This window comes from Lotus japonicus, chromosome 3 (assembly GCF_012489685.1).
Source record: "Lotus japonicus ecotype B-129 chromosome 3, LjGifu_v1.2".
NCBI classification, from domain to species: domain Eukaryota; kingdom Viridiplantae; phylum Streptophyta; class Magnoliopsida; order Fabales; family Fabaceae; genus Lotus; species Lotus japonicus.
Genome location: NC_080043.1, coordinates 73,897,519 through 73,911,967, shown reverse-complemented (window position 1 = coordinate 73,911,967; position 14,449 = coordinate 73,897,519). Strand labels below are relative to the sequence as shown.

The 14,449-nt window shown below is 34.2% G+C and overlaps 2 protein-coding genes across 2 annotated transcripts; one reads left to right on the top strand and one right to left on the bottom strand.

Moving 5' to 3' along the window:
• Positions 1-1,212: 1,212 nt before the first annotated feature.
• On the top strand, positions 1,213-5,394 carry LOC130745814 (phospholipase D alpha 1). The gene is made up of 4 exons (XM_057598200.1): positions 1,213-1,369; positions 1,658-1,757; positions 2,676-4,575; positions 4,706-5,394. Exons 2-4 carry the CDS (start codon positions 1,665-1,667, stop codon positions 5,137-5,139), a joined length of 2,427 nt encoding a protein of 808 aa, XP_057454183.1. The 5' UTR covers positions 1,213-1,369; positions 1,658-1,664; the 3' UTR covers positions 5,140-5,394.
• Positions 5,395-13,528: 8,134 nt separating this feature from the next.
• LOC130745812 (uncharacterized) lies at positions 13,529-14,449 on the bottom strand. The gene is made up of 2 exons (XM_057598199.1): positions 14,212-14,449; positions 13,529-14,122 (listed from the first exon to the last, which is right to left on the bottom strand). Exons 1-2 carry the CDS (start codon positions 14,339-14,341, stop codon positions 13,839-13,841), a joined length of 414 nt encoding a protein of 137 aa, XP_057454182.1. The 5' UTR covers positions 14,342-14,449; the 3' UTR covers positions 13,529-13,838.

Sequence of the window (14,449 nt, the reverse complement as noted above, 5' to 3'; positions counted from 1 at the left end):
TGAAGAGTGAAAGAGTCTTTTGTTCCTTCATCTTCTTTGTTCAGTACTACTTCTTTAAACAATGGCATACAATTGTTGTCATGTACCATTTTGATTTTGTATAGAAGACTTTTGTACAACTCATCGATAACTAGGGTAAAAGTGAAACCTTAAATCGAAGGACCATAAATTACTACTATTTTGTTTTCTAGTACAACGACCAAACTTCTTCGAATCATTGATGTTTCTTTAAGTCCAAGATAAAACTTTCTTGACGGTCTTCAACAGAGTCGTCAACAACTGGATTAGATCCTCAAAACTTGGAAACTTCAGCAAATGGGTGTATTTAGCACACATGTTGACATTTGAGCATTCTGAAGTTCCTAGACCAAGTATTGGTCTCCTTCAAATACTTTCCTAGTTTTATGATCTCTTGGGACATATGTTGTCTTTTTAAATAGCAGTAGTCTCTTGTCAAGAGTCAGATGTCAGTCGAACAATCACATGTATGAAACATTCTTCATTTGAGTCATGAAGAGGAATGAAGATGTCTTGTGATTAGCATACATTCAGCATGTACTTTACGCGTAAATAGATCAACATGTGTTGTCATTTGGGATCAGCAGTAGGTTGGACTTAGCACGCTTTGACTTAAATATTAAGAACAATCATCACAAATCACAAGTTGTCAAATTCATGAAAAAAACTTACAACTTAAGAACAATCAATATTAACTTACCAATAGTAAATCTAAATCATGTTCACATTCCACAAAACAATCTTACAAATAACACAAATTACACAACCATAATATGACTTAAATATCTTCTTAAAAAACATAAAATTGTTTAAATATCTTAAACCAAAAGCAATTCAACAAATCCAAATAACATAATTTTTTATGATTAAATTGTAATATTTTTAATGTTTATACTGACGGGCTGACCCGACCAACCCACATTCACATTAATTTAGTCAATCTGAAAAAAATTGACTATTGGGTTGAAGATACTCAATCTAACCCACCAAAAAATGCAGCCCAACGAGCCAAACCCATTTAACCACCCATAGTTAATGGTTCATGTATCATAAAAGTCTTCAATTTACTCATTTTCACAAGAAATAAATAGGTAAATAAATCATGAAGGCAATGATGAGTAAAAACAAAAAAGAAAAGAAAGTTTACCACAGGTGGAAGAAGTCAAGAGAATGAGATGATTGTGCACTCCCACAAACAAAGAGAGAGAAAGATAGCAATCCTTTTGTAATAAAGTGACAGCAGAACATTCATGCTATTTTCTTCCTTTCATAAAAGGGGAAGAGACAGACACTCTCGCTCTCTTGTTACAGCTTCTTTCTCGGATCTCCCTCTTCACATTCCCTCAACAAAGTTAGTGTCTTTCCTCTTCTCTGTCTCTCTGTTTTCACATGCTCTGTTTCTCTCTCTGTTTTTCTATTCTCACATGATCTTTTAGTTCAATTTCAAAACCTTTTCAACTCAAGCTGTGATTGTGATTGTGATCTGATCTAACTTTTTTCTTTCAAAGTTTGCATCTTTGTGAGTTTTACACTTGATTCATCGCTTTATTTTTAATGGGTAGTTTTCATGTGTTTTCATCTGGTTCTACTTGTTTATGCGATCTGATGCGAAGTGGGGTTGTGTGGATTTCTGTTGTAGGTGAAAGATGGCGCAAATTCTGCTTCATGGTACTCTCCATGCCACGGTCTTTGAGGTCGATAAGCTCAAATCTGGCGGTGGAGGCAATTTTCTCAGCAAGGTAAATTTTTGGGCTTGTTTGGATCCTTTAGAAATTGGTGATTCAATATTTTTTTTTGTTTTTTTTTTGTTTTGACATTTGGATTTGAACTTGATGTGTTTCCATTTGTGAAGAAAATTCTTAAATCGAAGAAATCTCTTGACTGTGATGGTTCTGTGGATTTAAGCTCAAAGTGGACCTTGCTTCCTTTGAAGGATCCAGAATTTGTTTGATTTTTCTTGTTTGACACAAAAATAAAGCTCCTGATCTTGTTTCATGTGATGATCAAATGATTTTTCATAAGGAATAGGAAGTCATTGATGATGGAATTATGAGATTTTCCATGAACCTCAGTCAAATGATTCATCTGTTTAGATTTCTCATGATTTCAACTTTTGTACCAATAAGTCATTTTTTTGGTACTTCCAATTTCTAGAAACCCCTGCTTGACTTATGTATGGAAACAGCTTGTGCAGGTATTTAAGAATAATGTTACCCGGTAATTGTAGTCAATGCGTCCCGACTCCCGAACCATATCTTTATCACAAGTTGCAATATAACTGCTAGCTCAACATGAATCAGATCATTGGCCTTTAGTTAAATTGCCTTGTGTTAATTCCACCGCTTTTTTACCACGATCATCTTATGGATCCTTTATTACACACATTTTATTGAAAAAAATCAGTTTAGTTATTGGATTTTGATTTAGTGGCTTCATACTTACCCAAATCAGATCAAATCTTTTTAAGCATGAGCTGAAATGTGTAGCCTATCTCTGCAAGCATATGTTGTTTCTGTTGATTATTCATATGCATATTCACATACATATACATACATGCACATGGAAAAATTAGAATATTCAATTGCTTTAGTTTAGTCTTACTCTTTTATTTTCCTTATTCACTATTATTGACGCATTTAATTCTTATTCTACTACAGATCAAGCAAAACTTTGAGGAAACTGTTGGTTTTGGAAAGGGAGTTACTAAACTCTATGCTACTGTTGATCTGGAGAAGGCAAGAGTGGGAAGGACTAGAATTATAGAAAATGAAGAGAGTAATCCCAGATGGTATGAGTCTTTTCACATTTATTGTGCCCATCTGGCTTCAAATATTATTTTCACTGTGAAAGATGATAATCCCATTGGAGCAACTTTAATTGGAAGAGCATATGTTCCTGTTGAGGAGGTCTTGGATGGTGAGGAAATTGATAGATGGGTTGAAATCTTGGATGGGGATAAAAACCCAATACACGCGGGTTCAAAGATCCATGTGAAGCTGCAATATTTTGATGTCACAAAAGACCGCAACTGGGCTCGAGGCATTAGAAGTCCTAAATATCCTGGAGTTCCTTATACTTTCTTCTCACAAAGGAATGGTTGTAAGGTATCTTTGTACCAAGATGCTCACGTGCCCGATAATTTCATCCCTAAAATACCACTTGCTGGAGGCAAGACTTATGAGCCTCATAGGTGCTGGGAGGATATTTTTGATGCAATCACTAATGCAAAACATTTGGTATACATTACTGGTTGGTCTGTTTATGCTGAAATTTCCCTGGTAAGGGATTCTAGGAGGCCAAAGCCAGGGGGTGACGTAACACTTGGTGAGCTTCTCAAGAAAAAGGCAAGTGAAGGTGTTAAAGTTTTAATGCTTGTTTGGGATGATAGAACATCAGTTGGTTTGTTGAAAAAAGATGGATTGATGGCTACTCATGATGAAGAAACCGCGCAGTTCTTCGAAGGCACTGATGTGCACTGTGTTTTATGCCCCCGCAACCCTGATGATGGCGGTAGCATCGTTCAGGATTTACAAATTTCCACTATGTTTACTCATCACCAGAAGATTGTAGTGGTGGACAGTGACTTCCCAAGTGGAGGGTTAGATAAGCGTAGAATTGTGAGTTTTGTTGGGGGTATTGACCTTTGTGATGGAAGATATGATACTGCCTTCCACTCCGTTTTCAGAACCCTGGACACAGCGCACCATGATGATTTTCATCAACCTAACTTTCCAGGGGCTGCAATCACAAAAGGTGGTCCTAGGGAACCTTGGCATGACATCCACTCCCGGCTTGAAGGACCTATAGCTTGGGATGTTTTGTTTAACTTTGAGCAGAGATGGAGGAAGCAAGGTGGGAAGGACTTACTTGTTTCCCTGAGAGAGCTTGAAGATGTCGTTATTCCCCCATCCCCAGTTATGTTTCCTGATGATCACGAGACATGGAATGTTCAGTTATTTAGATCTATTGATGGTGGGGCTGCTTTTGGATTCCCAGAGTCTCCTGAAGATGCTGCCAGAGCTGGGCTTATTAGTGGGAAAGATAATATCATTGATCGTAGCATTCAAGATGCTTATATTCATGCTATTCGACGCGCAAAGAATTTCATCTATATTGAAAACCAGTATTTCCTTGGAAGCTCTTTTGCCTGGAGTGCTGAAGATATTAAGCCTGAAGACATTGGTGCTTTGCATCTAATCCCAAAGGAACTTTCACTTAAGATTGTTAGCAAGATTGAAGCTGGGGAAAAATTCACCGTGTATGTTGTGGTCCCAATGTGGCCAGAGGGTGTCCCAGAAAGTGCATCAGTTCAGGCAATATTGGACTGGCAGAGGAGAACACTGGAGATGATGTACAAGGACATCATTCAGGCCCTCAGAGCTAAGGGAATTGAGGAAGATCCTCGGAACTATTTGACATTCTTCTGCCTTGGTAACAGGGAGGTGAAGAAACAGGGAGAGTATGAGCCTTCGGAACAACCAGAACCTGATTCAGACTATAGCAGAGCCCAAGAGGCCAGACGTTTCATGATTTATGTTCACACCAAGATGATGATAGGTAAGTTGAATTATTAAACTTCCATAGTTGGTTAAAACAATCTTTCAAACTCAGCAATCTCATAAACTGGCACACTATTTTTATTTTGTCTTTATTGTCACAGTTACGTATATATATTTTTTCTTTGCAGTTGATGATGAATACATAATCGTTGGATCTGCCAACATCAACCAGAGATCAATGGATGGTGCCAGGGACTCTGAGATTGCCATGGGTGCTTATCAACCCTATCATTTAGCTGCTAGGCAGCCGGCACGGGGTCAGATCCACGGTTTCCGCATGTCATTATGGTATGAGCACCTTGGCATGCTTGATGACTCCTTCAACAATCCAGAAAATGAAGAATGTGTTAGGAAGGTGAACCAGATTGCTGACAAGTACTGGGATCTCTATTCCAGTGAGTCACTCGAGCATGACCTTCCTGGACACCTGCTCCGCTATCCTATTGGGGTTTCCGGTGAAGGAGATGTCACTGAGCTACCCGGATTTGAGTTCTTCCCGGACACCAAGGCTCGTGTTCTTGGTGGCAAAGCTGACTACCTCCCCCCTATCCTTACAACTTAGTTTGATTTTGTGTTTTGTTTACAATACTGTGACTCTGCTTACATCCTAATCTTTCTTTTCATTTCTATTTGAGTTGGTAGAGTAATAATCTTAATATAGTGTGTGATGTCTTGCTGAGATGTTTTTATCTTTCTGATGCTGAGGATTGCAATGACATTTTTAGTTTGTTTTAATCTGATGTTGTTGGCTGGCATGTGACTTTAGCTGGTTTGTAATCATGTTTCTCTTCTGGTGCCATAATGGCATTGTTTCTCAGCCTGCCTTGCTTTCTGCTTTAAATTGTTCTGAGCAAGCCTTTTTGGCTGGGTTTAGCTATTGGCTAATAAATGAATATATATATATATATATATATATATATATAGAGAGAGAGAGAGAGAGAGAGAGAGAGAGAGAGAGGGAGAGGGAGAGGGAGAGGGAGAGGGAGAGGGAGAGGGAGAGGGAGAGAGAGAGAGAGTTAATAATAAGATATTTGGTAATATTCCCAGTATTTTTTTATGGGAATATTCTCAGGTATTTATTGAAGTTGTTTTATAAGTATAAATTTTAGTTGTACTATAAAATATATATTACACTTTTAATTCTTACATTGAAATCTTTAATTAGCCGTTGAGAACCATTGTTGGGACTTGGGGTTCAAGGATGTTTTCTGCTGCACGAATTGCTCAGGGGTGCAACATGTTCTTCAGTCCATGGTGGCTGTTGATAGCTTCTGGGCACGAGATGACATCGAGAGGGTTCACGTGCTTCTCCAGAGAGACTGGAAGATGTTCATGGTTCAAATTCCTCGAGATGACATCGAGAGGGTTCACGTGCTTCTCCAGAGAGACTGGAAGATGTTCATGGTTCAAATTCCTCGAGGTAGGAACACTGCAGCGGATTTGTTGGCTCGTCAGGCTGCGAGGGATGGCTCGCCGTGCCGTACTTGACACCTCCCACCCTCCAACTTGATTCCCTTGCTGTTGCAAGATGAAGTAGAGTAGTTTGTTTCTGTTTTTCAATTCCTCATGTAACTAAAAAAAAAATCCAACCCTAGGATTCCTCGTTTATTAGGTGCATTGATGCTTTCAGTGTTTGGTGAAATGAACCTCTCTCAATCTGAATACCATCAGTTTCCATGTTTCTCTCACCATCTTTTCCTTAATTATCATGCATTGAATCATCTACAATCAATTACTACTACTCCCTCCGGTCCTATTTATAAGCATGAAAGAGAAGAAAAATCTTGGTCCTTTTTATAAGAACCAAATGAAAGTTTGAGCTATATTAATTATTTTTTTCCAATGATGCCCTTATTAATTCTAACTTGTAAAATGTGTCTCATTAATTATTATCTCTCTTTCTCACTTTCCAACATTAATAACAAAGGGTAATTTTGGAAGTTTATTTTGATTCAAGACATATTTAATGCATTTTACCTAGTTTAACTACATTTCTTAAACTATGTGATTTTTTTTTTGTTGCTTATAAATAGGACCGGAGGGAGTACTATTTTTCTCCCTATAGGGTGAGATATAAGGCCTTTTCGTAAACATTGATTTCAATGTGATTTGATTTCCAGCACATATTTCTAAATTGTGCACTACTGCATCATCATCATCATCCGCGGTGGAGCTTGAAGAAAAAGTTTGTGGGAACCAATTCATTTTTTCCCTCAATTGATTTATTCTTAAAATATTATTGTGATTTGTTTCAATCTCTTAATTAAAAATTAGAAGAATACAATCATAGAAATCCAATGGTCATTCTTATTGAAAATTCTCATGCTTGATAATTAACAGCCACAATTTTCAATCATATTGAAGTGTGGCACCGTGGCTGAAAAGTGGACCAAACAATGCATCAAAATTACTTTAGTTACAAGATAAATAATTTAGAATATATGTAAATATTATAAATAAAGTTGTGTGTAATTTTTTTAAGTTTCGAGCTAAGGTATCCATCGTAGATAACAATGATTAAATTCTTTATCATGGGCGTTCGCTCGCACTAAACGATACACAGCTAACAACGAAATGTACTTTATTTCCATTGGTGAGAATCAAACACTCAATAATTTTATTGTTAAGGCATGAGGTGAGCAACCATCATGCCACACTATCATATTTAAATAAAGTATATCAGATTAGAAACATGAGTCTAATTGCTATTATATACATATACGTAGAATGGTATACTCGTCTTTTACGAACTGGAGCACTATTGAAAAGTCTGTTTAGTTTAATGTTTGATAAACTTAAGTGATATAATTACGTTGAATAAAAGTAAGTTTAAAGAGAATGGCTGTGTTTATGATTTATAAGTAAAAGTAAGTTTTGAAAACATGTGAGAATGTCATATGGGAGAATATTCAGATCTAGAATATTATAACTTTATCCGTCTAAAAGCAACAACATCATACTCATAAATATGAAATGATATCCTAAAATTCTGAATCCAGATTCCAGATTGTGAGATGGCAGAGATGCCAATATTAAATAGAAATCAGCGACTAATAAGCAACGTTCAAGAAAATATATTGAAAAGTACATCACTAACAATTAATCTTATTATTTGTCCAAATTGGGATGGTCAAATTTGTAAGGCTACCTTAAGTAAGGGCTGCGATGATGAAGAATTAAATGAGGGCTTCCATTCCATGGCTCTCAAGATTCAAGCTCTGACACAAAAACATACATTTTATGTGGTCCACTTCTGACCAATTCATTTGCCGTGTGAATTCATGAATTAAGTTGAGCTACAGATCTTCACAGCTGCTCCAATTATGCCCATTCCTCTTTATTTCATACTATTATTAAAGGATGTTTAATTTTTCGTGTCCATAGCGTGTGTAACAGTGTAAGTTTATATTTTTCAAAAGGTTTATGGTGAAATTAGTTTTTGAATTTGTAAGCGAGTTTGGTTTTAGTCTCGATACAGAAAAATGATGTTTAGTGACGGTCAAAAACCATTAGTAATTATAAAATGACTGTCACTCATTGTTATTTTGACCATTAATCTTTTTAAAATTAACTAACATTTCACACTCGTACATAACAAAGCTGACATAGGTTGGCTAATTATCTTAATATATATATATAATGGTTGTCAGACTCGAGAATCTACACAGTTTCATTTTTTAGAGGTAAACCTGTTTCGTCGAGTTAATTTGTAGACTTTAGAGTCTACCAAAATAAGTCTTAATAAAACTTGTCATGATGTATAAAGAATACATACTACAACCACTAAGGAGACATATATATATTAACCAAATAAATTCAACATCCAACTTCATAATAGAGTAAGTTCAATAAAATACAAAAACAATAAAAATACCAAGAATGCATAATTCATAATAAAAAGTCTTGGAGATAGCTCAAAATTTAAAGCGGTGACGGCAACTTGCAGCAGGGATGTATCCTTTTCTCATAGGGTTCGAAGGTGAATGAAAATTTTGGATTGAAATGAGAAACTCTATCTTTCTCTCAATCTTTATTGAAAGCTTTTTGTGAAAATCCAAAATTACCTCATTTAATTTAGGGATTTAGGAAAAAATTCATTTTCTCCGTGACTCGTAGACTTGGTGTAGAATCACGAGTCTATGCGAGTTTACTGAGTCAGCAAGAGTTTGCTCGATTATTGAAATGTTAGAGTTTACTTGCGAGTCAACTCGAGAGTTTGACAACCTTATATATATGTACACGTTCTGACTGGTTAGATTGAAAATTTGAATTTTAAACAACATATAAAATTTTCAGCACGATCCAACGATGAAAAAATTTGGAATAGTCATTCTACAATAAGTGCTCAAATCTCACACCTTGCTGAATTTTTCAAGTGTTGGTTTTTGCCCCCCTTCTGACTGGTTAGATTGAAAATTTGAATTTTGAACAAAATATAAAATTTCTAGCTTGATTGAACAATGGAAGTATTTGGAATAGTTATTCCACAATAAGTGCTCAAAGCTCACACCTTGCTAAACACTCAAAAACATATCTCTAAAGAATATACATGATAGTACAAATGGAGAAAAAGAAAATCAATCATAGACTGTATAAGACTAACTCCCTCTAAAACATGAGTGGGTAGCCAATTGATTAAGTAAGTCGCACCAAGTATAACTTTCCCCAAAAAGACTTACGCGTCGTCATTTGGAAGAGCAATGCTTGGGAAACTTCAAGAAGATCGCATGTGCGAAACTAGTGTATTGGGACATGACATGCTATTGAGCGAAGTGAGTGAATTTGGGGACTGAGGGGTGTTTTAATTTCAATGGATAGTGTTGATAGGAGTTCACCGGGATTCATCTCTTTACCCCTTGTTTTTGCTGAGTGATGAGTGATTTCTGATGATTCCTGACTTGCTTGCACTTGCTTGGTTCTGCTTTGAAATGCATGTCGGTTTGATATTGTTATGCATGTGATTTGTTAAGAGATTATTAGGCATTCTTGATGGCCTTCAGACTCTGTTTCAGTTATTCCTTAGTTGCTAAATTTAAGCCTAAATGTGAATTTTCTTTGTCCCTAACTTTGTAAATATTTGTGAATTGTTAAGTAATTTGAATTGTGAATTGAACAAATAAAAAAAAATTATTAGCGTATCGGTTCCCTTCCTCTCCTAGTGGACGATGATTTTTTTCTTTTTACAACTCCATTTTTTATGGAATGTCAACACATGCTAACTCATGAACAATACCGTTATCTTTGAGAAATTTAGTGAAACTTGGTTTCACATGTTCTCTGCTATTATTAGATGACAATCTTTTAATGGGTCTCCCAAACTGAGTTTGGATCATGCAAGAGAAGTAAACAAATAAGGTGCTTGCTGTGGTACCTTAATCCAGATCAAGGTGTGGTACCCTAAAATGATATAGAGAAATAGAAAACATACAATTCAAACTTAGAGGAAGAGGATGGAGGAAGATTTAGATGTTTAATATGGGTGGAGCATGAAGGAAGAAGATCCTGACATGAAATGAATTTAGATGATCTCTCAGAATTGCAAGTTGAGCTAAAAACCGTAATTTTCATATTGTGTATTATATAACATAAACAAACTTAAAAAGTCTATGTTATTAATTCTCTAAGTTGATTATTAACCTTTTTAAAATTGCAATAATAATTCATTTCACCTTTTTTCAACAAAATTATAACTTAAAATATCACATGAGGTACCACACCCAAAAAAAATTCTGGGCACCACAGAATTTACCTAATAACAAATAATTACACTACTTCAGACTTCTCTTTCATGGGGATATCCAAGTAACGCATGTGCAATAATCAATAAAGGACACAAAACGTACACTTTGCTCCATAAACATTAGAATTAGAAGTTTGTTCCCACATATCATAATAATGGAAAAGATCAAAGGGTTTGAAAGTTCTATTATTACTAAGGAACTAGAAATTAAACCCGTGCGTTGCACGGTTTTTTTTTTTAAGTTATATGTTAAATTTATCTTCGTATATGTAATAATATAGTAAATGTATTGTTAAGTAGATAATTAAAAATAAGATAAATATATGAAATGTAATTACATTGATAAAGTTTAATAAAATATTTATTGTAAACTAATTTTTTAGTATATTAAAAAATATTTTATGTTGCTTACTAAAATTAATTTTCAATTCATTTTGTGATCATATGTTTTCATAATAGTACACTCTTTATAATAAGTAAAAGGAGGGAAATATATAATTAGAGTTGAATAACTTAGTTTCTGTTTTGTGCAAAATGATGTTTCTCTCTTACTTTTATGCATGTTTTCACCTTGAAAGCAATGTTTGCAATTGAATTTTTATGGGAACAATGGTATAGAAAAAGTTTAATTATGAAAAATATTTTTAGTGATGCATATAAAAAATTATATTCTTTATTGTTTAATAAGCATTTAATTAGTTAATATGCAGTTTGTAAGAAATTATATTTTGTAATTTAATTAGTTGATAAATGAATTAAGATAATAGTTTATCTTTTTGGTACATCAGAAAGATATATTGCACCTTTCATGGATTGATATTTTGACCTCCCCTACCCTACCCACATGTCCTCTAGCTCTTGCCACTTGAGCTATCATTCGATGACAAATAATAATTTATCTTATTCAATATAAACTTTTTACAATTTTGAAGATAGTAAAAAATTAAAAAAACTTTATAAGTGCAATTTACAAACACAAATCGTTCTATCTGATGTATATCTATCATAGTGGTTAAAATTAACTCTTTAATCCTATGGTTCGATCATTAAGAACTGTACTCTATGGGAGACCTTTGACTTTAATCACACTCGAGTAGAACATGGTTTCCTCAGTAGATGATACATGTGGCTAAAAAACTAACAAAAATTGTAAAGACTTAGTTAAAAAACTTCATAAGCTCGTCTACTTTGAATATAAAGATAAAAATAAGTGGAAGTTGGTTAAGAATAATTTTTATTTTTTATCAATTAAGGAAAAATTTTAAGTATACCAAATATAATTGCATTTAGGAAGTTCATTAAACACTTTATTGTATACTACTTTTTTTTTCCTATTATAGGTGAGTGCAACAATAATAAACCTCAGGGAAAGTTAGTGCAATATGTCCATATTTATGTAAAAATCATATTAAATATTATTACCAAAAACATATTTTTAATATAAATTATAATTATTATCAACCAAAAATTTCAAAATTAAACTATTTTGAAAAATGAATTTATTTGAGTTATTCTTTTATTTTTTTATAATAAATATGATATGCATAATATTTTAAATATACCTTATAATTTTATTAATTTGTTTTTAATATATTTAATTTATTTATTATCATATATGTATTTAATTAGGAAAATTACTCTATTATAATAAATAATTACTTGATAAAAAATATAAAAGTAGCAATATTTAAAAAAATCATTAAATGATAACCACAATATGTAATTAATGTAAAAACTCAAGTGAGCTTTACATATATATATAGATAGGTTGCTCGATACTGTTATTTCAAAAAAAAAAAAGGTTGCTCGATACTGTTTAGCAAACTGACACACATCACATTGAAACAACTCAACAAACACTTAGGAAATTAAGACCTAAAGACATTGAAATGATGATTCCCAAGACGCGCTCGTGCTGAAGCCATATTTGGGAAGTTATCCACAATCCTTAACTTGCTTGATGGATGAAAGCTAGAACCCTTCTTGATGGTACTTTCCTGGTGATAATTATGCTGGAGAAAGTTATCACTCGCCTTGTTATTTAGCAACCCCAATCGTCCTCCCTGTTAAGGTTCCGAAACACACAATGAGAATGAAAAAATGTTACTACACTGTTTAAACCCTTGGCGAGTTTGTGAATGGGCACAAGATTATTAGAGAGATTAGGGGCATTGAGTAATCTATTCAAGTGTAGGGAGGTTTGGAGATGAACATTGCCACAACCGGTACCAAGGGTTTGAGTTCCATTTGCTACAGTAATATGATATTTACCAAGTAAATGTGCATAAGTAGAGAAATATGACATATTCGGTGTCATGTGATCAATTGCACTAGAGTCAATAATCAAGATATTCTAAGTATTGTAAACATTAAAAGTTAAGAAGTTAGAGTTCTTACTACTCATGGCTAGAAGAAGTGCTAGAGAACTTACTCAAGGAGCCCACAAGGGTGGCTACTCCTTAAGGTGGAGCAGGGATTGTTGATTCCTCTCCATCCATGGTAAAAAATATATACAGAGTGTGACTTCAAACAATAGCAACAAGAGAAACAATCTTCCTTCCCATAATGGGAGGAAGCAACAACGTCGTAACAACAACGTACAAAAGATGATCTAAGGGGTTGGGAAACACCAACAGATGATCCAATGGATATTTTGCATATAAGTAATTTAGTGAAATTAATTATATCATAAAAATGAACTAAAGTAAGTTTTTTTTTTTTTGGAATTCCCAAAGTATTCTTACAATCAACAACTATGAGACTAATTTTTTTGAGGTTCGGAGATCACGTAGTCTCATAATTGATCCCAAGTTAAAGTAAGTTGAATTGCCTTCAAAGTGAAGTAGTTTGCATTTATATAATTTTTTGAAAAGGTATATAATCCCTTAATTGATTATGGTTAATGTGAATTGAGAGTGGGATGGAAATTTTGTTATACTTTTATAAGAAAAATTATGTTGAAATAATAATATTGTATGATTTAACCACAAGATCTCTCATAGTTAGTTATAGTCCACTACATAAGTTAAAGTTTATAGCTTTATCTCAATAATTAATTTTGAAAATTAGAATTAATTGTGAAATAAAATATTAAACACATTAATCAATTTTGAAAGTAAAGAAAGGAAAATCAAGTTTGCAAACGTGATCCACACAAACTATGAATAAAAGTTTGCCAAATAATTTGGAGAAGTCACCAAAATCCCATGAGTCGGACAAGTAAAGTAATGAGTAATCTATTTACAACCACATGAATACATTAGATTTTTCATCACAAAGCCCTCTCCATAAGTCACAACGATTGGGCAAGTGACCATGACTTCAAAATCTGAATCTAGTTGCCAACACAACCCACCCTCCTCATAATAAGATTAATCTTTAAATTTCATTTTTTTTTTCTTTTGTAAAGGAAGAAAACATTAGAAAAACAGAGAAGATAGCTTCATTGATCTATCTTTCATTTCCCCTGTTCTAAATTCTAACAAAATATCTACATGAAGAAGCCTAATGGTGATGATCATTCAGTGACAGCACGCCACCCTGTTCCCACGATCCCTCAAAATCCCGTTATACAGAGCCATTCGATTCGCTGGCATTCCATTTCCACGGCTTTCTGGGTTTTCATTTCTGCAGTTGCTGCTGATTGATGATGATGATGCTCTGTTCTTCTTCTTCTTCTTCCCCTGTTCTTCTCCAATTTCATCATTAATATCTGTCTCTTCTTCCTTCAGCACCACCTTCACCATCACATTTTTTGCAAATTTCACTCTCTTCTTCTTCCTTTTCATTTCCTTCTTCTTTTCCTCTGAAAAAACAAATCAAGATAAGTGAGTATGAGATTCTTAGGAAATGTAAAATGATATGGAAGAAAGAGAGCATTGGAAATTGATTTACCTGAGCATAAACAAGAGCGAAGAATTGGTTGATTAGAGTGAGGGGTTTGAGAGAAAGCAAGATAGAGGACAGTGGCTGAGAAAACCATAGCGGTGGTGAGAACAAGACCATGTGAGATTGAAGAAGCCATGTTGATTTGATACAACGAACGTTGTGTGTGTTTGAGAAGAATGAGGAACAGAGAAGAGGACTTTTGTTGACCGTGGTGAGTCGTGGTATGAAGAGGCGTATTAATATT

Bases quoted from the DNA above. Each gene is read 5' to 3' on its own strand.
- LOC130745814 (XM_057598200.1), top strand. From the start codon at position 1,665: ATGGCGCAAATTCTGCTTCATGGTACTCTCCATGCCACGGTCTTTGAG. The intron at 1,758-2,675 runs GTAAATTTTTGG...ATTCTACTACAG, and splicing joins GAGGCAATTTTCTCAGCAAG to ATCAAGCAAAACTTTGAGGA. The intron at 4,576-4,705 runs GTAAGTTGAATT...TTTTCTTTGCAG, and splicing joins TCACACCAAGATGATGATAG to TTGATGATGAATACATAATC.
- LOC130745812 (XM_057598199.1), bottom strand. From the start codon at position 14,341: ATGGCTTCTTCAATCTCACATGGTCTTGTTCTCACCACCGCTATGGTT. The intron at 14,123-14,211 runs GTAAATCAATTT...TTGTTTTTTCAG, and splicing joins TCGCTCTTGTTTATGCTCAG to AGGAAAAGAAGAAGGAAATG.